The sequence below is a fragment of the Piliocolobus tephrosceles genome, chromosome 10 (assembly GCF_002776525.5).
Source record: "Piliocolobus tephrosceles isolate RC106 chromosome 10, ASM277652v3, whole genome shotgun sequence".
NCBI classification, from domain to species: domain Eukaryota; kingdom Metazoa; phylum Chordata; class Mammalia; order Primates; family Cercopithecidae; genus Piliocolobus; species Piliocolobus tephrosceles.
Window position 1 is genome coordinate 127513632 of NC_045443.1, and position 26980 is coordinate 127540611.

At 43.0% G+C, this 26980-nt stretch overlaps 1 protein-coding gene across 1 annotated transcript in view; it reads right to left on the reverse strand.

Moving 5' to 3' along the window:
• The window catches only part of TMEM132D (transmembrane protein 132D), an 810921-nt gene extending 784911 nt beyond the window's left edge, over nt 1-26010 (reverse strand). Inside the window, exon 1 of the mRNA XM_023187259.3 lies at nt 25256-26010. Within this exon, the coding sequence (XP_023043027.1) occupies nt 25256-25334 (79 nt within the window). The 5' untranslated portion in view covers nt 25335-26010. The remainder of the gene's footprint in view (nt 1-25255) is intronic.
• Between the last annotated feature and the right edge of the window lie 970 nt (nt 26011-26980).

Here is a 26980-nt window from a genome sequence, read left to right on the forward strand (position 1 = left end):
TTTTCTTTACTTTTAAAGACACAGTCTTGCTCAGTCTTGCTTTGTGCCCAAGCTGGAGTGCAGTGGCATGATCTTGGCTCACTGCAACCTCCACCTCCCGGGTGCAAACGATTTTCCTGCCTCGGCCTCCCAAGTAGCTGGGATTATGGGCGCCTGCCCAGCTAATTTTTGTATTTTTAGTACAGAGAGGGTTTCACCATGTTGGCCAGTCTGGTCTGGAACTCCTGACCTCAGGTGATCCACCTGCCTCGGCCTCCCAAAGTGCTGGGATGACAGGTGTGAGCCGCTGTACCCGGCCTGCAGATTGCTTCTTGGAAGCACCTGCAGGATACACCTGTCTTGGCACTTGGACCCTGGGAACACCATCTCCTCCCTCTGCCCTCCAGCCTAGAAAGGGCAGCAGCTCCCTGTTGTAGCTACTCTCTGTTTCTTCCCCTTCCACTGTTTGACACACAGCTTCTTCATCATTTGTAGAACCAATTTATTTTACCAAATTCTCTGTGAAGGAAATATGTGAAATGCATTCGATTTTCCTGGTTAGGCCCCAAGTGATATATTTAAAAAACTCCACTAGGGAAATAAATATCATCAAATCAGTCCCCAACATCAGAGTTTGTGTTCCTTTCCAGATCACAGTCTCACTTCCCCACAAAGTCTATGCTCAGTCCTACACATTGGAGTCAGATGGGACGATTTTTGAAACAGACCAGGGTCCCACCTCAAATCAAATACGTCAGAATCTCTGGGTCTGCTGGCTGAAAACAATGTTTATTAAAAGGTTTTGTGTAAGATGTAGAGAACTGGAAAAAGTATCACTTTCATCCTAACACAACAATAACAAAGTGGGATAAACTGCAAAATAATAAAGTTTCTTGAACATATCAAAGAGCTGAAGTTGCAGAGAAACCAATTAGCGTGAAATCGAAGGAAAAACAGAGTTCTGCAAAGAGAGAAGAAACATGAGTAAGGGCTCAGCTGCAGCAGGAGGAAGAGACTCCGGGTGCCATGCCAGGAGACGATGGCGGAAAAGGTGGACAACTCTGAAACTAGATGGGGGAATTTGGCAAAGCCATAGAAATTAAGAAAATGCCAAGCAGAAATGCTAGAAATAATATAATCATGAAAACTCACAATCAGAGATGAAGAATACCTTCAATGGGCTGATTTCTAGATTAAAAATGACCACGAACGGAGTCAGTGATAGGAAAGTAGGTCAATAAGAAATTATTAAAATGGAAATACTGAAAAAGAAGACAATTGGAAAAACAAACGGAACAGAGCACTGAAGACCCTGTGGGGCAATATGGAACATTCTAGCATACACGCAACTGGAATTCCAACAGGAGCTGACAGGAAGAACAGGAAAGAGGAGCTATCTGAAGAGGAAACGTGATTTTCCAAAACTCATAAAGGGTTCAAACCACAGACCCCAGAAGCTCAGAGAATCCCAAGCAGGATAAACAAACTTTAAGGGACACCTAGACAATCATGTTTGAACTTCTAAAACAAAAAAAGAGAGAAATTTTTGAAGGCAGCCAAAAAAGACACATCACATCCAAAAAAACCAAGAATTTCAGCAGGCTTCTCATCAGAAGCGACACAAGCCAGATGACAATGAAGAAATATTATTAAAGTAATGAAAAGAAAACCATCACCCCAGAATTCTATACCCAGTAAAAACAGCTCTTAAAAATGAGGGTAAAATTAAAATATTTTCAGAAAAGTAAAAACCGAAAATGCACAACCATCAGACTTCTGATATAAGATATGTTAAAGGAGAGATTCTTCAGACAGAAAGACTGTGTTACAGGCAGAAATGCATATATCTACACAAAGCACCGAAAACTTCCAGATACGATTAAAATGTAGGCAGATAAAAGATCCATTTCTTCTTATCCTTTTTTTTTTTTTTTTTTTGAGACGGAGTCTCGCTCTGTCACCCAGGCTGGAGTGCAGTGGCCGGATCTCAGCTCACTGCAAGCTCCGCCTCCCGGGTTCACGCCATTCTCCTGCCTCAGCCTCCCGAGTAGCTGGGACTCTACAGACGCCGCCACCTCGCCCGGCTAGTTTTTTGTATTTTTTAGTAGAGACGGGGTTTCACCGTGTTAGCCAGGATGGTCTCGATCTCCTGACCTCGTGATCCGCCCGTCTCGGCCTCCCAAAGTGCTGGAATTACAGGCTTGAGCCACCGCGCCCGGCCCATTTCTTCTTATCTTGAATTGCTCTAAAAATAATTGTATGAAGCCAAAATAACAACAATGTATTGTGGGTTTATAGCATGAACAAAAATAAAATAAATAGCATCAGTAAAACCAAAAGTGGGAAAGAGGAATTGGAATATGCAGTTGGCAGGTGATAGCAACACGTGTCAAGTAGTAATATTGTTTAGAAATTAAATTGTGATCAATTAAAGGCCTCTATTGAACACCCTATGACAACTACTGCAGAATTTTTAAAAATATAAATAACCCAGTAGTAGAGATAAAATAGTTACTAACCATATTCTAAGAAGCATGCAAAGAAAAGGGGGATGCCAGAAGGCCACAAAGAACAGATAGAACAAATAAAACATTGCTAGGAAGATGGTAGATGTAAATCCAAACATATATAAAGCCCATGTACATGCTGTCTACAGGAACACATTATGAACATAAAGACATTAACTACTTAAAAATAAAAGGATAGGGAAAATACACCAACCGAACATCAATTCAAAAAACAACTGAAGTGGTTATATTAATAATATGAGAAAAATAAACTTCCAAATAACCAATAACACCAGGGGAAAAGGATATTACATACTTATAAAGGAGTCAATACACTTACAATGCATAATGATCCTCAATGTACATGCAACTAACAACAGAACTCCAAAACACATTCAGCCACAACTCACAGAACCATAAAGAGAAACAAAAAATTTCATAATTATTAGACCAATGTTGAAGAGGTACTCCTCTCAGTACTAGAAAATATACATAAATAAAATTCATGAGAATATGGACTATCTGGGCAACAGTATGAACCAACTCATCTAATTGACATTTACAGAGCACTCCTCACAACAGCAGCAAAAGAACATTGTCTTCAAGAGCACAGAAAGCATTGAGCAAGGCGGACTGCATTCTGGAGCACTGAAAAATACTCAAAAAATATAAATGCATTAACATCTTACAAAGTATGGTATTTGACCAAAATGGCATTAACCTAAAAATCGGTATCAGAAAGGCATCTAGAAAATCCCCCAAACATCTGAAAATTAACGACAAATACCTAAATAACATGAATAATAAGGAAGTCATAAGGGACGTTAGGATACAGATCAAAGAGTTCCTAGAGAAAAATTTATACTATTAGACACTGATGCAAGTAGAAAAGTCTCAAAAACTGATCTAACCTTCCATATAAAGGAGCAAGATAAAGGGGAGAAAATTAAGCCCAAAGTCACAAAAGAAAAAATAATATTAGAGCAGAAATCAATAAAACAACAAAATAATAAAGAAAAATCAATGAAAACGAAAAGCTGCTTCTTTGAATTGACAGACAAAATTCATAAATCTCTAGCTAGACTGAGAAAAAAGAGAGTAAGGAAACATATTGCTAATAACAGGAATGAAACAGGGAATTATCACTACAGATATAAAACTACAAAAAGGCTAATAAAGCAATATTATAAACAATGTTATTTCTATCTATTTGACAATGTAGATAAAATGAACCAATTCATTAAAAAAAACTCAATTCTAACAAAATTCAGCCACTATGAAGTAGATAATTTGAATAATCCTAAAACTATCAAATAAATTGAATTTATAATTTAATAGCTTCTGAAAAAAAAAATCCAGACCCAGATGATTTCACCAGATAATGTAAACCAAACATTTAAAGAAGTTCTAGCTCCAAAAGTGTAGTCTCTTCCAGAAAATAGAAGGAAATACTCCTTATCTCTTTTATGAAGCCTGTAGTACCCTGATACCAAAAGTAGACAAAGACAGTACATAGAAAGAAACCACAGGAAATTTCTTTCATGAATTTAGACAGAAAAACCCTCAACAAAATATTAGCAAATCAAATACATCAATATATAAAAGAATTATATGCCATCACTAAATTGGGTTGACAAGGAAAACAAGGATAGTCCAATATTTGAAAATAAATCAGTGTAATACACCACATCATTTGGCTTTACTAAGACAAGTCAGGAATAAGTTCTAGTGGTCTAAACCACTGTAACATGACTAGTTAACAATAACATAAAGTTTAAAATAGCTAGAAGACGGACGTTAAATGCTCCCAACACACAAAAAGTCATAAATATGTGAGATGATAAATATGCTAATTATCTCGATCTGATCACTATGCATTATATGTATTCAATCATCACTATGTACACCATAAACGTACAATTATTATATGTCAATTGAAAGCACACATAACATTGTTTTTAAGAAGAAAATCAGATGATCATGGACATTGGTGCAAAAGAAGTATCGGGCAACGTTCAATTCCTGTTTATGAAGAAAAAAACCTCAGCAAATTGGCAACAGAGCAAAACTTCTTCATTTTCACAAAAAGCACCTAAAAGAAACCTACAACGGACATCATACTTAACATTGTGAAATGTGATGCCTTTGCCCTAAGTTTGGGAACGGAGAAAAGATGTGTGCTCTCACTACTCTTACTCAACATCATTCCGGGGGACCCGAGTCAGTGCAACACACAAGGGACGGGGAAAAGGGAAAGAAGGAGGGGTCTGGACAGGCGTAAAGACTGAAAAGCAAGAAACACAACTATATTCAAAAATGACACGTCATACATGCAAAGCATTAACAGATGTCTCGCAAAAAAAATTACTAAAACAAATGAGTTCAACACATAATGTCAATATACAAAACTAAATCGCATATCTATAAAATTGTAACAAATAATTATAAATTCAAAATTTTTTTAAGAATATTATTCCCAAAAGCACCCCAAAATCTGGAAGACCAGTAGAAATCTAAAAACTATGTGCAGCATCTGTAGACTGAAACGGAAACAGTGCTGACAAAAGTCAAAGAAAACCTAAATAAATGGTCAGAGATACCATGTTTATGAACTACAGAACTCATTATTAAGATGGCAGTTCTCATTATCATTAAGGTGGATTTTCTGCAGGTTCAATACAACTCCAATCAAAATCCCAGCAAGATATTTGTGTTTATTTGCTTTAGAAATTCACAAGCTAGTTCCAAAATTTCATTTCAAATCAAAAGATTCAGAATAGACAAAACATTTCTGAATAAGAATAAAGTTAAAAGTTTCACATATCTGATTTCAAGATGTCTTGTAAAGAAAACTAATCAAGACAATGTTGTATTGGTGAAAAGATAGAAACATACATCAGAGGAACAAAAGAGAGTTCAGAGTCTATCTACCATATATGGTCAGACAACCTTGAAAAAATGTGAAGTCGATTTAAAAGAGAAATAACAAACTTTACAATAAATCATGCCATAGCAACTGGTTACTCAGATGCAATAAAAGTGAATACTGACCTACACACATACACATTGCACCATACACAAAAAGTAACCAAGATTGGATTATAGACTTCAATGCAATTTAACATCTATAACGACGTTTATAAAATTAGAGACAGAATATCCCTCTGTCACCCATGCAGGAGCACAGTGGCTCAATCGTAGCTTACTGCAATCTCAACCTCCTGAGCTAAAGTGATCCTCCCACCTCAGCCTCCCAAGTAGCTAGGACTATGGGCATACACCACCATGCCTAGCTAATTTCTTAATTTTTTTTGTAGAGACGGGGTCTCACTATGTTGCCCAAAATAACACAACTATTAAACTTATGGAAAAAGAACATAAGGGAAATGCTTTATGACACTTGGTTTGGCAAAGACTTCTAAGATATGGTAATATCAATTATATAACAGAAAAGATAAACTGGATTTCTTCTAAATAAAAAGTCTTCTCTACAAAAGACATGTTAAAATATGTTATAAACTGAGACATGCTATAGACTGAGAAAAAAATATTTTCAAATCATGTATATGGTTTAAAGACTTCTCTACAAACAAACAATTCTAAAAATTGAATAGTAAAACGATCCAAATTATTTGCCCATTTTAAAATAGCAAAGGATCTGAACAGATATTTTACCAAAAAACATCTACAGGTGGCAAATAATCACACTAAACTCCGCTCAACATCATTAGTAATTAGGGGAATGCAAATTAAAACCACAGTGAAGTACCATTACACATGTATTAGAATGGCTAAAATAAAACTACAATATGAAAATATCAAGTGTTGGCAAGAATGTAGAACAGCTGGAACCTTACACATTGCTAGTAGAAATGCCAAATAATTCAACCATTTTGCAAAATAGTTTGGCAGTTTCTTATCATGTTAAACACACACATCTCATATGATCCCAGCAATGTCATCCCTGGGTATTTACCTACGAAGAAATGAAAGCATATGTTTACACCAAAACCTGCACACAAGTGCTTATAGCGATTTCATTCATAACAACTAATACTAACCACTCTGGTATCTTTCATATAGCTAATGGATAAACTATGATATAACCATACCATGGCATATTACTTGGTAATAAAAAGAAATGAACTACCAGCATACCAACAACCTGTAACAATATTAAATGCATTAGGCAATGTGAAGTAAGCCTAATCCAAAAGGCTACATAGTGTATGACAGTTTATTTAACATTCTGGAAAAAAACAAAACTATAGGGACAGAATCAGATGAGTGGTTCCCAGGGGATGAGGAAAAAGAGAGGGGCCCATTATCAAAGGGCAAGAGGAAACTTTTGGGTGTTACAGAAATGTTCTGTATCTTGATTGTGGTAATGGTTGCCGGACTACATGTATTTGTCAAAATTCATAGAACTGTTCAATAGTAGGGGGAATTTTACTCTATGCAAATTATACTTCCATTAGCCTGACCCTCTCTACTCATCATATCTTCTTATGTGAGCCTAATGTATAGCCAGAGCTCAGAATCACTGCTTCAACCCTTGTACACACAGACAGATGGCTTCCTTTGAAGGACCTGCTCCACGGTTCTCAAACTTGATTGCATATCAGAATCACTCTGGGAGCTTTGAAAACTACCAATGCTTGGATCTGATCCTGGCATATTCTGATGTCATTGGTCTACACTGAGACTCAGGCACTGGACTGTTGCAAAGTTCTACAAGTGATTCTAATGTGTACCCAAGGCTGAGAACCACTCTTCTAAAAACAATGGTCTTCCCACATTACTGCTCCTGCAACTCCTAATAGAAAATTTTTTAAACTATGTACCCACTTGCACATTTCAAAAGTGATATCTAATATTTTTCATCCAGTTTCAACAGTTGCTAAGGATGAAGTTTCTAGTGTATTGCAAACCTTGACATTTTTAAATGAAACTGTTACATCACTCTTTTAAATGTATCCATTGGAATATAAATAACAGAATGACTTGACACCCACCACCATCCACTTACAAAACCCATGAAAAACTCTTCACTAATGAGAAATGTTACTTTGCTGCATTTTCGTCTTGAAATTATGTTTTCATTCCAGTTATTTCACAGAATTTTAACCTAATGTAATAACCTTGAATGTAAGCTGTCCATTACCGTATTATGTCTTTTTACAACAAAAAATGTATGGTTATATATTGAACTTAAACTTTCTAAAGTTTCTTCTCACTGTCAGATTCTCATTATTCAAAAATTTCTTTGAATTGGTGTCATTACAATTAAGATTGTTACACAATCAAAATAATGAAAGGTAAATACATATAAACACATTTTAATAAATACCTTTTAAGATAAAAAGTATTTTTGATTGCAAATGCATCTCTTAATGGGCTATAGGATGGGAGTGTTAAGCTCCTTGATTAAAGCAATTGTCTAATTGTACTTTTGAAACTGTGGAGGCTTTTGCATCTGAGGGGAATGAATCATAGTAAGACACGAGATGGAAGAGAAGTGTCTTCCTATTGTAAAATCAAAGAACTGTGTGAGAGAGAGAGAAAGAGAGAGAGGATGAACAGGTGATTTTGAATTAACCTGGACAGATCATAAAACAGAACATCAGAAAATACACAGAAGTTAAAGATGTAAAACAAATTCCCTTTAAAACATCCCCATTCCCAAACTCCTTGGAAGTTCTTTGCATCACCCCTCCATTCATATAATGTAGTTTAAACAGCACTGATCTACATAAACAACCTATCATTAAACAAAATCGAGCTGTTCCTTCACACTAAAGGTAAATAACTTGGTACTGTCATGCATCGCCAGGGCCAGGGAGACTACACAAATGAGGGAAGCGCTTAGGAGTCAAGAAACACAGGGCACTCTTTGATATGGTTTGGCTGTGTCCCCACCCACATCTCATCTTCAACTGTAATTCCCATAACCTCCACGTGTTGTGGGAGGGACCCAGTGGGAGGTAATTGAATCATGAGGGTGGTTAGTGAGTCCTCACAAGATCTGATGGTTTTATTGAGGCTTTTCCCCCTTTTGCTGGTCACTTCTCCTTGCTGCTGCCATACGAAGAACAAGTTTGCTTCGCCTTTCGCCATGACTGTAAGTTTCCTGAGGCCTCCCCAGCCAGGCTGAACTGTGAGTCAATTAAACCTCTTTCCTTTGCAAATTACCCCGTCTCGGGTACGCCCTCATAGCACTGTGAGAATAGACTAATACACTCTTGTATTTCATTTCCCTACTTTTGAAAGAGATCTGGGTATAGAGAACTATTTCTCCACTCTAAGAAACACATGAGTTAAAACTCAGTGATCAGTAACCAGGGGGAAAACATAAAAGCAGCCTTGGCAGGAAGAGTGGAGCCTGTGCAGACCGTCTGCCCCTCCCTGTCTACGGTGGAGGCAGCTGCTCAGCTGGAGTGAATTACTCACACGTGGCAATCCCAGGCTAGTGCTGCTCCTACCTCCAGAGAAGCAGGAAAATCCACTTTTATGAAAATCCCCTGGTTTCAAAATATTGACAAGACATTCACAGTGCAGCCACATTAAACATATTTGCAAGCCACAGTATAACATTTGACACTGTCTGTCAATCACAAACCACACCTGACATCAAAGTACATAAATGAAACTGGATGACAAGATAAAATTTTCTTCTCTATTTGTTGAACGCATATTGCCCCATAGCCTCCATTGCTGCGAAGCTTTGGTTCCTACCCTTTTGATTCACGTGGCACCACTTTAATTTTAAATTGTAAAATAATAATATTAATAATAGTTTCCTTTTCCTATCAAAAATCTCTTTAACACATGCAAACAATTCAGGGAAAATTACTTTAAGATAGTAAAAATGTGACATTTGGTCCAAATGCAAGCTGCAAGCTTTTGTCCTTTCCAAAGTTTAAATATCGGGCTATCTATAACATCAGAATACCTAGGAAATCATTTTCCTCATTGTTTTATGCACTGGTTGCATTTATCCAAACTACAGGCAACAAACAACTCCCTAATGTGTTCTCCCTAATTAAGGAAATCAAGCAAAAACTCTTTATTGGAATCAGATATGCGGAACCTAACAAGATAAGGCAGGACTCATTTGTAACCTGGGATTTTTTTTTTAACATAGCTGTACTCAAAATCACTGTTTTCCCTCCTATTGTTGACACTGTTCCCCTGAAAATGTAAATAATATTATTTGAGCTGTTCTCTCCCTTTCAATAGAATTCTCAGTAGTTTTACTGATCTCACATTTCAAAATACTGAATGCTTGTAAAACAAGCAATTGTCTGTTTTGATGCTTGCTTTTAACAGCACATAATGCAAATATTTAATCACAACAGTAATTTCTATTGTGCATAGTTTTTACATCTAATTAAGGACTCTGAAAAAAATTACAGTCATTGAAAACAAAGCTTACATTACATTTACACAAACACCCAAAGGATAGAGTAACTTCTCCAGGAGGGTAAAATTCTACTCAAGTCACCATCGAGGCAACAACATAAAGCCCTCTTTTTGGTTAAATATTAGAGAAAATTTGAAGATTTGAATCTTAAATTAAAAATTATAACAGCCCTGGCTGGGCGTGGTGGTTCATGCCTGTAACACCGGCACTTTGGGAGACCGAGGTGGGAGGATCACCTGAGGTCAGGAGTTCGAGACCAGCCTGAACAACATGGTGAAACCCCATCTCTACTAAAAATACAAGAAAAAAAATTAGCTGGGCATGGTGGCAAGCGCCTGTAGTCCCAGCTACTCAGGAGGCTGAGGCAGGAGAATCATTTGAACCCAGGAGGCAGAGGTTGCAGTGAGCCAAGATCATGCCATTGCACTGCAGCTTGGGCAACAGAGCAAGACTCCATTTCCAAAAAAAAATGCTAACAGCCCTAAGGGTGGACTGTTGCTGTCCTGTTAACCACCCAGTACCCACTACCCTCTCTTTGGTAACAGTGTCCCAACTCGTTTTCTATAATCTAACTCTTCCCCCCTTTCATACCACGTGATTCAGGTAGGTTCCCCCTCCAGGCTCTAAAGTGAGCCAGTTCTATTTATTTATTGCCTATGCTTGAGCCAGTCATCATAACTAGCCCATCCTTCTGGCCACAGTGACTGATTCAGGGAGGTCCCAAGGAGCACTGTGGGTCTATAAAGAGGCAGGCCCAGAGCTTTGACAGAATTAAGAGAAACATTCTTTCTTTTCACTAAAATTAGGATAAGATGCAATTCTGAGCTAGGAAGCCATTTTGTCTAAATGAGGGAGAGTGTCTGAGTAGAACACAGGAAGGACAGCTAAGAGATTCTAGGTCCACAGGGCCTAGATCACCTGGATCAAGCCTTGCCTGATGCCATTTTTGTCCCCAGAATCTCAGTTACGTGAACAAATACGTTTCCTTTTACTGTTAGTGTTGGCCAGATACCCATGTGTTCTTCTGCATTCCCCAGTCCTCTCTGCAGTGGGATGGAAGTCACGTTTCCACGTGCCAACCAACGGGACGTGGGCAGAAGTACTGGAGCCGTTTCCAAACAAATCTGGATGTTAAATGCATCTTCCATGGGCCTCGAACCCTCCTTTCCCCAGGGCTGTGCTGACCTGGACTCTGAGTGAACAACAGATCAATCTTTCTCATATTAAGCCACTGAGACATGGGCATTACCTGTTCCTGCAGCACAGCCAACCCAGCCTAACTAATGCACCCCTTAGGCAACTTCAGAATTTCCTTTTTACCTGCTACTAAAATATTATTAGAAAAGTTTTCCTTAAATCCATGAAATGAGCTGGAACTCTTCCATTTAATCCACAGTTTCTTGGACATTATCTTATAGTTTGCTTCAGATTCTAAAGAAAGATCCTTGTAACAGAAGATCTGCTTTGATTTTTTTTCTTTATAATCTCTGTTCAATGCTGACCAGGACAGTAGTCCAGAGGCCTTTGGGATGACAAAAAAGGAACAGTTCTTCCCCTTGAGGGCCTCCAGTTCAAAGAAACACAAAGAATACTTTGAAATGCTAGAAAAGTGAGAACCCATCTAGAAAAATCAAAACCAAATCAGCCATTTATTGAGTATGCATCTGTCAATATCATGAAAGGGAATGCAAGAAACACAAAATCAGGATCCTCACATCCTTTCCTGGAAGCCTCATGAAAAGAGAAACATGACACCTATGAGATATTCTAATGTGGCTTTTTGCAAGGTCAATAGTATCAAAATTCACCTTTAATAAGATGAGTATTTCTGTGAGTATGAAAGTTGGCACACAGAACACCAGTTCTAGGTTCCTTCTGGAGTGACTCCTTGAATCAAAGAAGCTCCAGTCCTATAAATGGGATGTGCAGGAATCTCTCAGAGCTGGGGTTCTTGGCCTGGCCTAGGTCCTGTTGAGCAGGTGCATCCATCTGGAACTTGGAGCAGGGCAGTGAGTGACATGAGGCCATGGTTTCACATGGGATCAGCCCTGCTTACATATTCTAGAGTGCTGTCTTTGGTTATTTTATGGGTAGTCCTGCCAGGCCCCACTACCATAGGTGCTGAAAGGAAGGCAATGGTACTATCAGGATTGGGGCCAGGATAGGAACACACTGTGGCTGGGAGTTCCCACTGGCTGCTGGTGTTCCTGGCACCCAACCCTGGTGCCCTGGTGCACAAGGAGTCTAGCTGCTACCTCCTATGCTCTAATAAACCTGTCTCTACCACAGTGGGATCTGCTTTCAGCAGTGAAGACCATGGCCAACAAAGAAGAAGCACAATTGTGGAAAAGAGATTTCTAAAGAGTTACATGAAAGCCAAAAATGTCAGTCCTTCCTCGCATCATGCAATCAGCGAATTCTTCTGCAGCTGTATTATACAGCTTGCCAGAGATACTTATCACTGTCCTTGCCTCATTTCCCCCCACTAGACTGTAATCTCATGAGGGCAGAGTTAATCTCATATTCATATCTATATGCTCAGAGACTATCATATTATGTTTATAATTTGTCCTCAAAAATGATTGAATAAATGGATTCATACGCTTGGTTCCTCATACCTCTGATGTTTCCTGTTGAAGATAAAATACTCAAACCAAATAGATTCTAGGACTGAACGGGAAAGTTTTAAGGTAGCAGGGGCCTCCCGAATTCCATGGAGGTCACCGAATCAGGGAACTTTCATTCCAGATGAAAATATAGAGAAACCTGCTGTTCTGACTGCTTGATAACAGCGATGCCCAAACAGCAGGTCCTAGAGGAGTTTCCTCTTCCCCGGTGACTCAGTGTCACCCTTGCCATTCCATCTTTAAATGCATTTCCTTCTTCCTCATAACCTTGAAGCCAAAGTCTCTTTACCTCCCCGTCGTCTGTCCACTGACGTCCTCTCACCGGGGCCCACTGCAGAAAGCATACCTGGAAGAAACTGCTGCACGCACTTCTGGGTCCTCCTCACTGATCAGACTCAGTGACCTCATCCACTCAAATCCCTCACCCCTCAAGAGCCAACTCATCTCAGGGCAAAGGACCACACTCCGACCAAAACAGGGTTCTGGAGCCTTGAGAGCAACATCCTCAAAGAGCAAGAACTCTATTCATGAAGACTTCCGCATAGTTTTCTAGGCACACGGAAGCACTGCGTAAATGCTGTTGGGTGCAGCAGAAACTGACACTCGCCATTGCTAAGAGCATCAGGTTCAGCAGACTGGATACTTTCAAATCTGGCTAATATCCGTGCAAAATTGTGCAGCCCTTTCGGGAAAGAACTTGGCAGCAAAAGCTCTCCTCATACTTTTTTGGCCCAGAGATTAAGTAACTGTGAGTCTATCTAAGGAAGTAACTCAAAACTTAAATTATGCACAAAGATAATTATTTCTTATAATAGTAGAAAAGTACAAATTATGTAATTGTCCAGCAAACATAGAAACTTTGAAGCCATGATACAGACATTAAATTTATATTCACGATACATTTTTAAACACGAGGAAATACTTACATAAACACATGAACTCAAAAAGGTTGAAAACAAATTACAGGTACCGTATACAGAGTGAACCAAACTGGCTTAAAAGTTCATAGAAAAACAACTAGAATGAAATATATCAAAATGGGAAGCAGTCATCTTTGGGTAGTAAAATTGTATCTTTTCACTTCTCATTTCAAAAATAATTTGAAGTAGCTCACAAAAAATAAATGCAATGGGATGAATTAAGTAGACAAGAAAACAGACAGAACAAGCATAGAAAAATAAAATAAAGCCAAGGAAAACACGTATTCACAGGAGGTATGTCTTAAATGCCCATCCTTACAAATAGCAAATTTAGCTCTGAGGGTCCTAGAAGTTAAAGAAAGCCAAACATGTGACCGTTTATAAAATTCACAGTGCTCACTGGATAAAGTAGAAACTATTTCCCAGGATTAATGTAGCTGTTTTTCTCCTGATACTAAAGCCCAAGAAAATTTTTTCCAACATGTCCTAGAAGAGGAAAAATCTGTGTTTAACAGACAATATTCTTAAACCATTTCTACCAATCTTTCTTGACTATTGCTCAATACTGTCTAATAACCTCATGCCAAAGTATAATGCAATTTAAAGAATGTTATGCGAGTCAAATTGCTTAGCTTTCTGCTTTTCTGGCTTGATCTGAGTGAACAGATGGGCCAAAGGATATTTCTTCTTCTTTTTCTCCTCCCCTCTTCCCTTCTCCTCCCTCTCCTCCTCCTCGTTTTTTCTTACTAACCTTCGTGGACATTCCATATCTTTCATAAATGCACTTGCATAACTGTAAAATTTGGATTTTTTTCCCCGGCCATAGGAATTACTTAACTCAAACACAATCTCTATACACGCAGGCCACATCATCCCCCCATCATTTATGGCTACAAGCAGCTGTGTTGGAGATGCTACAATTTGTTACTAGGAGCCCAGAACCCTGGGCCGTCCACACCTTTGTAGTTTTTGCTTGGAGACATTCAAAATGGACACACTCACGAAGTGGCCCGATTTATGTTCGTATAACGGCGCCTGTTTTCAGGACTCTGTCTGTCTGTTTGTTGGTTGGTTGGTTGGTTTGTGACAGGCTCTCACTCTGTCATCCAGGCTGGAGTGCTGCGGCACGATCTCAGCTCACTGCAACCTCCACCACCTGGGTTCAAGTGATTCTCCTGCCTCAGCCTTCTGAGTAGCTGGGACTACAGGCACGCACTAAATTTTTGTACTTTTAGTAGAGATGGGGTTTCATTATGTTGGCCAGGCTGGTCTTGAACTCCTGACCTCATGATTTGACTGGCTCGGCCTCCCAAAGTGCTGGGATTACAGGCGTGAGCCACCATGACTGGCTTAAGCACTCATTTTTGCTGACTTGGGCTAGTTATTTCAAGTTCCTGTGCCTGAATTTTTGCCTCTGTAAAATGGAGATGCCACTACTCAGAGGATGGTGGTGAGGATTCCATGAGTGAATGAAAGTACATTTAGAACCCTGCCTTGCCTAAAATGAGCATTCAATCAATGATCATAAAAATCACGATTATGATTTATTTTGAGTGAGAAGCTCTCTCACCCTCCCTCCCCACCCTGCTCAGCTTCAGTTCATTGACAGGACCTTCCTCTGGTGTTCTTGCTGGATCTGCTGCTGCCATCTGAAGCCACAGAGACAGGCACATCCTTCTTTCAAAAGGGAGACATCTCTGTAGTTAAAAGAAGTCATCCCTTTTCCAAAGTCAAACTCATGGAGTGTCTTCAATATTACTTGCCATGATAATGGGTCTAGGTTTCTCATTTTCTGAATGAGTTAAAATTTTCTATTTCTCCCCTTCAGCATAAGGAGACCAATGTAGCACAATTCTGTGGATTTGATATCATCCATCCATTGCCAATGCAATATGGTGACAATACTTTATTCGTCCTATAAATTATAATTGTGTGAACTGAGTCAGCTGAGACAGCAGCCCTATTTTCTGTTCAGCCTTCACCCACACATCTGGAAGCCACACCTGGTCCTGCCCTGGGTCCAGCCCTCCTGCCATGGGGCACTTGACCCTTGCTGCAGACCTTCTCATCCCTTAGTGGATGGATCGAAGGGGAGCATGATTTCCAGGCCCTACAGAGCCAATTCCGAGGCTCGCCCACAGCAACGAGAAGGAAGCCTTCTCTAAGCCCCACCAACGTCAGATGAGGCTGGGTGTGAAGTCATTGGTCCATCACACTGTCCAGGCCTGTATTATTCTGTTCCCACGCTGCCAATAGAAACATACCCAAGACTGGGTAATTTATAAAGCAAAGAGGTCTAATGGACTCACAGTTCCACATGGCTGGAAAGGCCTCACAATCATGGCAAAAGGCAAGGAGAAGCAAAGGCACATCTTACATGGTGGCCGGCAGAGGGCTTGTGCAGGGGAACTCCCATTTACAAAACCATTAGATCTTGTGAGTCTTATTCACTACCACGGGAGCATCTGGGGGAAACCATCCCCATGACTCAATGATCTCCACCGGGTCCCACCCTTGACCTGTGGGGATTATTACAATTCAAGGTGAGATTTGGGTGGGGACTCAGCCAAGCCATATCAAGGCCTACCCACCAGTAGAGCAGAAACAGACAGGGGCTGAAAGGTGGAGAGCGATGAAGCAGGTTCTGGTGGGATCCTTAAAGGCCCTGGATCAGCCTCATCTAAAATCAGCACAACCCTGGACTCCTAAGTCTCTTCAGATAACTTGAAGCTTCACGTAACAGAATCCTGATGGTGTGGAGTCAAGATAAAGCACGAGGACATTCCACATCCATAACGATAAAACTGTGATTATTCATGAGTGCTCCTGGCCTTCCAGGCCTCCGCTTCCATAAGACACGTGGACAAGACACCCCACAGAGCTCACACCATCCTTGTTGGTGTAGTTTCTCATTTTTCTTCTCTGGCAGTCTCATGACTGTCAACTCTTACTAAGCTTATTTTCATACAAATCTTCAAGTCTTTTTACATGTGTTCCTCTCAAACTCCTCCCTCTCGTACCTCCCAAGTCTGCGTGTGTGACCTACGTTCAGCATGATTCCCTTTGTCTCACATGTTGGATTGTCCTCGGGAGAGCTTTTGGTCACTATTCTGCTATGCAACGTCCTTACCACTCCACCCCTTCTGTGTAGCTGCTCTTCTGAGGTTTGCATGAAGTAGCTCATCTGTTTGGACAGCCAGCCTCCGATGCAAATGTTCACCTGGGAGGGGCTGGGGACAGAGTCCTGGGGTCTCCTTGGAACGTGCTCAAGGTTGACACCACGTCATCTGCTACCATCTGAGCTGCTGGGAATCCACCAAAGCATAGCACCACCCAGGTACACGTTACCATTGTGTGGACAACAGTGCTGGGGTGAGCGCCAATCCCAGTGCCCAGCATCAGTAAACACTGAATACAGCACTGAATCATTTGTTTGTAACATGACTTAAATCTCTATCTTCATTCCACATTCCATCCAGTAGCAAAACAAAGCTCTGTAGATACTGCCACACTCGCACCCCACCCAGTGATTTCCGGGATCACTTCTAAGTTTTGAGAGGTTCAGAGTGACCACCACAACCAGGAGGGCTTTGTGATTGGTACAAATGGCATCTGGTCTCCTGGGGTCAGTCCACACAGACTGCGGTGTGTGCCTCCCTGGTCTTGACCACAAGGCTTCCTCAGGCCAACTGGGCTTCCTCAGCCATGTCTGCACAGCCCTGGCTGCCAGGAAAAGATTCTGCTACTTGAGCCATGCTCAGGCATGCTGCCTGGTCACCTCATGCAAACATTCCTTCTGCTTCCTCTCCAGGCGATTGAGGACAGGGTGTCTTCATTTGTGGCTCTCCCAGTATATCCACGAAGTCAATCTAGTATCTTTTTAATTTGTCATTGGAGTGACGTGGCACAGAGCAGCTCAAAAGCCCGCCAGCATCTAAGCTGCCCTCCAAATTATCCTGCCCTTTCCCCTAGTAAAAAAAAAATTTACTTAGTGAAGGAGGAAGAAAAAGGCTGAGAAACCATATGCCTGGGAGGATAGGTTCTTCCAAATCTGTTCTCTATTGCTGGATACCAGCTTTTGAAATCAAAAGTCAGAAATCTGATTATTCTGTCTCTTTTTTGTTTGTTTGTTTGCTTATTTGGAGACAGGGTCTCCCTCTATCACTTAGGTTAGAGTGTATTACATGATCACAGCTCAATGCAACCTCCAACATCCAGGCTCAAGCAATCCTCCCACCTTAGCCTCCAGAGTAGCTGGGACTATAGGCACACACCACCGCACCCGGCTCATTTTGTTTTGTTTTGTTTTTTGTAGAGATGGAGTCTTGCTTTGCTGCCCAGGCTGGTCATGAACTCCTGGACTCCTCAAGTGATCCTCCCACCTGGGCCTCCCAAAGAGCTGGGATTACAGACATGAGCCATCATGCTTGGCCTTGACCTTCCTGTCTCGTGCCTTCTGCTGTTCCAAGAGGCAGTGGCTGCCAGGTGTCCATCTGCACAAGAGAGGAGAGGCCAGGGCAGCAGGGAATGTGAGCAGGCAGGGCAATGTCGCCATCTGTTTTGATATCAAAATACTTTATTGCCACAGTATCCTGAGAGGTGCCAAACACTCTTTGAGTCTCAGCAGGCTCTTTTATCACCGAAGCATCTTCCCATCTACCACCATAGCTTTCCTGACCAAAACGCAAACAAACAAATAACAACAATGAAATCTGACAGACATCTTCTTAGTGAATCTGCAGAAGGAGATTCCCATAAACATAAACATTTAATGTCACTCTCGTGAAAAGAATAACTTAATGTTACTAAAAGTTAAACACTTTTTTGGAACCTCTTGTCTTTTCAAATGTACATCTGAATCTCCCTTTATTTATGTACTTTACTTACTTCCTGAGGGAGGAGAAGTGGCTATTTGAATTCTCTTTCAAAGACATCTTTTTCACCTTTATAACTGTTGACTGATCTGCTCTAAAACTATGTACTTCAGTCACTTTTCAGGTGCATGCCACAGGTTTGTTTACTTTTAAGGTCAAGGGCCTTCCTTCTCTATCAGTTCTTAATTTCTGGAGGGGGTGCACCTTGGGTGACTCCTGAAACCAGTGTTTAAGGACAGGGGTAAAGGAAGCACCTGGCCTCTGACTGTTGCATGTACCCCTTAATTCTTCCTACAGCAGATTTTTTTTTTTTTTTTAATAAATGACAAAGTCATCTGAAAATATGCTGAGTCTTTGGTCCCATGTCACAACAAATCCATGCTGGTTTCCTCTTCCTTTTGTGAGAGGCCCTACCATATCATTTCCACAATTCATTCAAGTGTGCTGTCTGGCATCAAATATCAAAATCAGCAATGCATATGTTCACAGCATCAAGCATCCTCCTCTGCAAACAGGAAGGGTCTGTGTCTTCATTCCGCATGCCTCTTCCTCATTCTTTATCATTTCCCAGAGACCACTAATGTGGCACCTACGCTTTTGGTCCTGGAAGACCAGAGGCCATGTCTACTCTTCTCTGCCCAGGACCCTACACATATGTTAGTGACGTAGATGAATAAATAGATCTTGAAGACAGTCCATTGGGCATGTCTGCAAGTTCTTTAAGAAGCTTGACATACGGAGATGGGGGAGGAGGAAAACAAAAATAAAAAACAAAAAAGAAGCTGACCTAAGAGATAACCAAACCATTCCACGCCATTAGAGAATCTCTTCAACCTCCCTGGTGGTCTCGGAAGTAAATCTCTATTTTAATCCCTTTCAGGTGTTATTTCTGGTTGCTGCTGGAAAAATTAAGGCTGAGAAAACTAAGTAACATGATGTTCATTTATTCATTTGCTCAACAAATATCAAGGGTCAACTGTATACCAGGCTCTGAGCTAAAAACTAAAATGGTCTCAAGACCTCTCTGCACTCAGCCCCCAGCAAGCCTGGCACCATGTAACAATTCTGACAATTCTGTCTGACAAACCGCCTGGTTTTAGTTATTCCATATAATTATCAGAAGTCAGCAGAATGGCCAGAGGTATGGGTTCTGGCATCAGAATTCAGACTCTGCCTGTCTTTTACGTTGCTATGACTTGGAGAAGTTACTTAACGTCTCTGAACTTCAACTTCTGGTACAACACATATCTACCTCATTGAGTTTATCTGCAAATTCACAAAAAATTATCTTAATAAGTCACTCCACACAGTGCCTGCCATACAGCAATTACTCAAAAAATTAGTTGGTATTATTGACCAAAGTTTTCCCTGCAGCACTCTGAATTACTGGAAAAGGCAGCATCAAGCCACTGCACTGTCAGGTAAACGTTCTCCAGCAATATTTCACAGTCTTAGGAGCACAGTTAAAAATTGTATGGAGGCCCTGCAATGTCCAAAGCACTAAGCTAAAAATACTGGAGAGAAATCAGAGATAGAAAAATACCTATTTTTTGTCCCCTAGAAGAAGTTAAAATTTAGGAGAGGAGACAGAAAATAGTTGAAGAATGTCAACCTTGTGAAAGGCAGAAGCGCACTCCCCCCAAAAGATATTCACATCCAAATCCCTGAAATCTGCACATGTTGGTTACCTTCTCTGGAAATTTTAAAAGGGGACGTGACTAAGTCAAGATGGGAGATTATGTGGGTCACTAGGGTGGTCCTGAAATGCAAAGTATCCTCCTAAGAGGGAGGCAGTGGGAGGTTTTGTACACAGACACACAGAAGAGAAGGTGATGTGAGGAGGGGCAGGGAGAGATCTGAAGCCACTTGCACACGAGTCAAGGACTGCAGCCACTGCCAGGCAGTGAAGGTAAGGAAGGATTCCCCCAGCGCCTCATGCAGACACCTCAGTTTCAGCCCAGTGATGCTGCTTTTGGACTTCTGGCCTCCAGAACTGCAGGGAATGCACTTCTGTTAAGGCACATGTTTGTGGCAACTTTTTACAGCAGCCACAGGGAACATATACATACTTTGTATAGAAGTTAAAATCCATCCTGCCCTCCTTCTACCTTTAAAGAATGACAAACTGCCTCAACATGGCCTATGAAACAGTGACTGTGGGATCCGTCATCCACCTGGAGAATTTTGGGAGTGAAAGAGGGTGCTGACCTCTGCCCACCCCAGCTCTACCCAGCACTTTCTCTCCTCTCCCTTCACACAGTCCCAAAATCCGCAGGGCTCTCTCCCCAACGTTACTGGCCACACTGTCCTCGTGAGTCCCCAGTGTCCCAGTCTCTTGGTGGACTCAAGATGGGAGATTATGTGGATCACCTGGGTAGTCCTGACTCCTCCCAGTCCACTCGGTAATGCCAGCCTATCCTTCGGACAAGGGGAGTCTTCCCAGCTACTCTAAGTCAACTGCCAAAGTATCTAGATCCAGAGACACTTGCCCCATCCTCCAGAGCACACCCACAGTGCTAACTTTACGTTTTTCTGTGTAATTCACATGTGCCCCATCTCTCCTATAAATGGCAAGTTCTCTGGGAACGGTAACCATATCAACCTGGGCTTTTCCTTACTACGGTACTCCCTGTGCCCAGCACGGTATAGGGTACATCATTGGTGCTCAGAAGGCAGTTACTCTTATGAAATAGGAAAGAGGAGGGAATGAAGAAAGAGGGGACTGATGAATATGCAACTGCCCAGGTTTCAGCTTACAATTTAAAGCAATGGAGCGATGGTGTGAGGCACTTTGACATCAAGAAGAATGACCGGCACTAAACATCCCTATCTAAGGACGCTTTAGTACCTGCCCTGTGTCCTCACAACACTTGGAAATAGTTCCTGCTGAGCTCTGTGTTCACTGAAGGCATGTGGCCTTTGATATTTGTTGAATGAATACACAGATGGATGGAATGATGAATGGATGGGTGAAATGATAGATGGATAGACGGAAGGATGGGTGGATAGAAGGATGGAATGATGATTGGATGGATGGATGGACAGATGGATGGAAGGATGGATGGAGGGATGGAGGGATGGATGGATGGATGGACAGATGGATGGATGATGGATGGATGGATGGATGGATGGATGGATGGATGGATGCATGCATGCATGCACGCATGGATTGATGGATGGACTGGTGGATGGACAGATAGATGGGTGGATGATGGATGGATGGATATGGATGGATGGACTGGTGGATGTATGGGTGGATGGAATGATGGGTGAATGCATGGGTGGAAAGATGGATAACACCTGGATTAACAGAAAAATTGATAAATTCTAAATATTGTGTAGCACAGCTTCTATAATAAAATATTTTTAAAATTTTTGTTGTTTACTCATTTTTTCTTGGCTCTTAGACTATAACTAAGTTAAACAGATCCTCAAACTTGGAATTCTACCTTTCTATGCACATAAGTATTTTTAATAAAATCATATTTTAACTCTTTAATTCATACGAAACAAAACTTAGTGATCTCTTCATTCTTTGTCCTTTTAATTTGACAGAATTTGAATGTAAGCAAAAGTCACTCTCTTCCCCATAACTGGCTCCCTTCTGATATTCTTTCCTCTCCCAAAAAGTCCTTTACCCCTAAAGAAGTTATCACTGTATTTTGAAGCTCTTTTTGGTCCACAGCTTCCTTAAATAAGGGGTGGTACTCTCCTACCCAGAAGCTTCACTCTGACCCAGTTAACACCTCAGTGTCATCAAATTGTGTCAGATGGAATTTCCTGATGCAGATATGATTTATAAGCTTAGGGACAGTTCAGTTCATATCCCAATATAGTCATATCACCTCTCCTCTAAGATTCTCTGATCCCTTGAAAGTTGTCACCCAGTTGGAAATCAAATATGAACTATATTTAACAGGATTTTAATTGGAAGTAAACAGACACACCACACACACACAATGCAAAGTGCCTGAACTGTCTGGGGCTGATTGAAAAAGAATATTACCAAGTATTAAACACCCGTTTCAGCATATTATTAGAGGCTAGAAGCTCTACACACAGAAGCAGCTTCAGGAAGGCGCTCCAAGAAGCCCACTGCCCAGGCCATTGGCCACACTCAGCTGGAAGCAGGCAGAGCACGTGCCCAGCACCGCCATAGGCACAGGGACCACGACAGTGCCACAGCCCCGCTCGCAATGTCGCAGGTCTCTCAGCCTCTGCTTCTTTCTTACCAGCATGTGCAAGGGAACATAACTAGAAAGGATGCACGTGAGAATTGTAACAAGCAACCTAAATGTGGCAACCCTCTTGACTTTGTATTTAAAAATCACCTTGCCCTCTGCCCATCTCTAATCTCCTCACTAATTTTTCTTCTCAGCCCACCCTCCATACACCTGCCCCCTACCACAAAGTTCATAGTAATGCATTAAAACTCATCTGCAGGCTGGCACCATTGCAAACTACATCAAGGTACCAGCAAAGCCAGATCTTAAACATTTAAGGCCATTCTCCAGAAAAGTTAGGGGCCATAAGACAAGGCTACTGGGGAAACTGTGTGTGTCATACCACACTTTCTAGGTCCTAGGGGCATAGAAGTACAAGCAATAAAATCTTATTTTTATTTGTTTTTAAAAAATATCTCCAAGACGGTGGGTTTGTTCTATGACTAATCATTTTCTGCTCATGAAATATAAATGTGTAAGGCTCGAGCATATTAACCTGGTATTAAAATCTGCATTTTGTTTCATTCAAAAATTCCTATTTGGAAAGACAATACAGTAAACATGATACTATGTGGAAACAGGTATTTAATACTTGATAATGTTCTTTTTCAATCAGCCCCAGACAAATGAGGCACTTTGGGGTATGGGTATGTGTGTGTGTGTGTGTGTGTGTGTGTGTGTGTGTGTTTGTGGGTTTACTTCCAATTAAAATCCTTTTAAATACAGTCCATACTTGATTGCAAGCTGGTGACAACTTTCAAGTGATCAGAGAATCTTAGAGGGAGGTTATACGAATACATTGGGAAAAGAACGGCCCTGTCCCTGAATTTATAAATCATATCCGCATCATGAAATTCCATTTTATACAATTTGCTAATACGGGTGTTAATTTTTTTCTTGTTCTTTGACACATTGTGACTAATCCTGAATCATCTACCATGTGCTCAAACTCTGCTAATTGTTTACAAAGTCTCCACACAGAACCGATTCACTTTTGAACTTGTTTAAGTTCAACACACAAAATATGCCATATGCTAAGCTTATCATAACATTTTACGTGTTAATTTTTGGCCACCTAGTAAAGAGGCTTCCACATCACAGAGTACCTCATTTAAGGACATGTTCAGTGTTCCCAGTTGAAAAAGTTCACAAGTATCAGGGGAAACACAATTGTCTTCAACACTGCTCAGTCTAATAAAGAAATCAGTAACAATCAGTGAAAAAACACGATAGTGAGGCCCTATTTCCCAAGCTATTCTGTACCTTTCTTAATACAACCTTGTTATTGCAGCATAAACACAAAGGCGTCTAGACCTATTATAAAACCAAGTGAGAACCAACCAAAAAAAAAAAAAAAATGCTGGGCTGTTGTTGCTGTGGATTTTGGTTTTTTTAATCTCACGTCTGCCTGAGTCAGGTTCATTGAATTCATCAACCTTTTCTTTGGTTTCCTGTGCACATTATAAATCTAGAAAGCTCTGATCCCAGGGACTGTTCTCACTCATAATTAGGAAACATGAGCCCATCTCAACCACACTTCAAAGACAGGGAAGTAGGGTGAACGTAAATTCCTCTTTCTAAATCGAACCAGCACAGAAACTCAGCATTTGAACTGTCTTCATCTATTATCAGATCCAAAGCAACATAACCTCAGTGATTCTGGAAGAACTCAGAAAACAGACAATTCATGTAATTAAAAGACTTTGTGCATGATAATTGGCTTTGAAGTTTCTGAGAGCGATCTCATCTCAAAAATCTTTGCAGAAAAATACGGGTCCAGTGTTCTTGCAGCACGTATTAGAGACAGCCAAGATGCTTCACTCTCCTCCCAGTGTGTGTATCTGCAGGAAAGGGGCACCGGGTGGGGGAACCACACACAAACAGCCCAGGCCAATCATGAGAAAGAATCGCCTGCACAAATCACACCATTTCTCTTCAAGTTAGAATGACTGTCCAGAGCTTCCAAACTTGCTCTTCCCATGACAGACAGGGATGCTGGCAGAAGAGAAGAGGCAGCATTGAGGAACGTCTGCCTTGACACAGGGCTTCAAGTCAGGGCCCCGCTGGGATAACTCGGGTCACAACTTGTAGCTGAAACTCCACGTGCACCCTGCGGGGCCGCTGCTCCCAGCACCCTACAGAAGGGTGAGAGCCAGACCCTGTGCCCAAACCTCCACAGCGGCAGACCTGGAGAAACCCAGCCCCCTTCTTCAGAGCTACCCCCAGGCTATATTTTTGGCAGCTTATAATACACAAAATAGTATTCCCATACAACAGGAGTGCTCCAAAATTATTTCCAAATAGGTCAGTGCCACCAGGGAAAGTCAATCTCAAATGCCAGAAATCTTCCTGGTCATCTCAATCCCCTCCCTCGACAGCCGGCTCAGCCCTCCAGAGGCCACCTTTCCTCTCAACAGTCCTCCCGCCCCCTCCCTTTACGGAAAAGGCTTTCAGGAAACAGCCTTCCTTTCCTTTCGGCTCCGTAGCAGTCTCACCTGGAACCCAAGTGCTCCAGGCCAAGCACCTTCGGCCAAGGGGCGTCTGAGGAGCTTGGCTGCTGCAGGAGCGCACGTTCCCACGCGCGCACACCACACACATGCACACGAGCCCTCTCTCCCGGCCGCCCCCATCCTCCACACACTCCCACACACTCACTCCAGGCGAAGTTAGTTCCCGGGCCCAGGCGGCCGCGGCGTCCTCACCTTTGGAGAACAGGGCGGCCAGGCTGATGAGCACAGGCGACCAGTGGTACCACAGCGTCCCCATCTCAGACGGGCACATCCCGGAGACCCGGTGCGCAGATCCTCCGCTCCCCGGCGCCGTCCAGGCGAAGAAGAGACCGTCTCAGTTCCCTAGAGGCCCGGAGCGTGGCCGGTGGCGAGGGAGCGCCCGGCTAGGGGCCTGAGCAGCCCAGGCGCCCTGCGCCCTCCTCCCGCCAGTCCATGGCCGGGCCGGGAGGCTACGACTGCGCGCGGGCTCCTGAGTTGCTCTCTGGAGTCCAACACGCGCGCAGGCAAACCCCACCTCCCTCCTTCGCCCCCAGCAGATTTTTTTTTTTTTTAATCCACGAGGGGTATTTCCTTTCCTGTTTACCCGAGCGAAGAGTGGCCCCCGGTGGCCCAGGCAGGGGCACCTCCAGGCCCAGGGCTCCGGCGACTCCGGGGCTGGCTAGCGGGCGCTGGCGCGGGCGGCGCCGGGGTGGCGGGGCTGCGGCACCCGGGGTGCGGGCAGAGGAGGCGCGGAGCCCCCCAGGCGGGTAGCCGGGCTGGCTGGGCGGCCCGGGGCTCCCTGGCCCGCAGCCCCCATCCCGGGCCGGCCGCTGCGCCTCGGGCCTCGGGCGCGCGCGCGCTCCGGCACCCAAAGTTTGGCGGGTGCGGCTGCTCCCCGGCCGCCGCCTCGGCCCGCCCGGCCCCGGGCCCGGCTGGGGCTCGCGGGGCTCTACGCGCGCCGAGCGCACGGCTGGCTCCGAAGACGCGGGGCTCCCCCCTGCGCCCGGGGGAGGCGGGCCAGATGTGCGCGGAGGAGGGCCCGCCGGCTGGGGGACGCGGCCGAGCAACGCAGCTGCCTCCTGCCAGGCGGCGCGGGGGCTCGGCTCCGCAAGGACCGCATCCGGAACGGAACGGAGGCGATCGCCACGGTGCCCGGAGCCGGCTGGGGATTTCGCCTTAAAAATTTGTCTGCTTTTAAAAAGCCCCACCCTTTCGGAGTGACAGCTGTGAGCCCCAATCCGCAAAGTAAATCCCACCTCCCCCGGCCACCCCACGCCCAGCCTCCCTGCCACCCTCCCTGCGAGTGCGGACGCGCGGTGGCGGCGGGCGAGGGCTCCCAGCGCTAGGGCACCCCGAGGACGGAGCCACCCACTCTCCCAACAGGTGTCCAGCTGGCCAACGGCCTCCCCTCGTCATCAAAACCTCAGGCCCAGGGGAGGTCCTCCAGCCCGGGGGCACCTGAGGCTCTTCGCTAGGGAGAGCGCATGGATGGCTGGAGAGGGGCCCTCGCCCCGCCCTGCGCCTCTCCCAGGGATCGGAGTGAGGAAGTCACACGCCACACTGAGGTCATGCTGGCCTCAAGCCCCGTCCCAGAACGATCCCCCAAGTTAGCGTCCCTAGAAACATTTCATGTATACTCCCAGGGCTCACTGGGAACAGGAAATGGATCCATTCGAAGACAACATTGCTTTGAGAAGATAAAAGACATGGTTCTCACTCACACCTCCCGGAATCTCCAACTGAGACATCCCCATATCAAGATCCCTAAGCACCGTCCTGTAAATTTTAAACCAAGGACTGCTTTGCTCCACGAGAGCCTTTAAATTAACCCCATCAAAGCTCAGAGGGAGGAAAAGCATTCAGAATTTTTAAGGAATGTTGTAAACCAACAACCCCTGAATCTAACGAGGTGAATTCGCCTCAGTAGATAAAAATGGA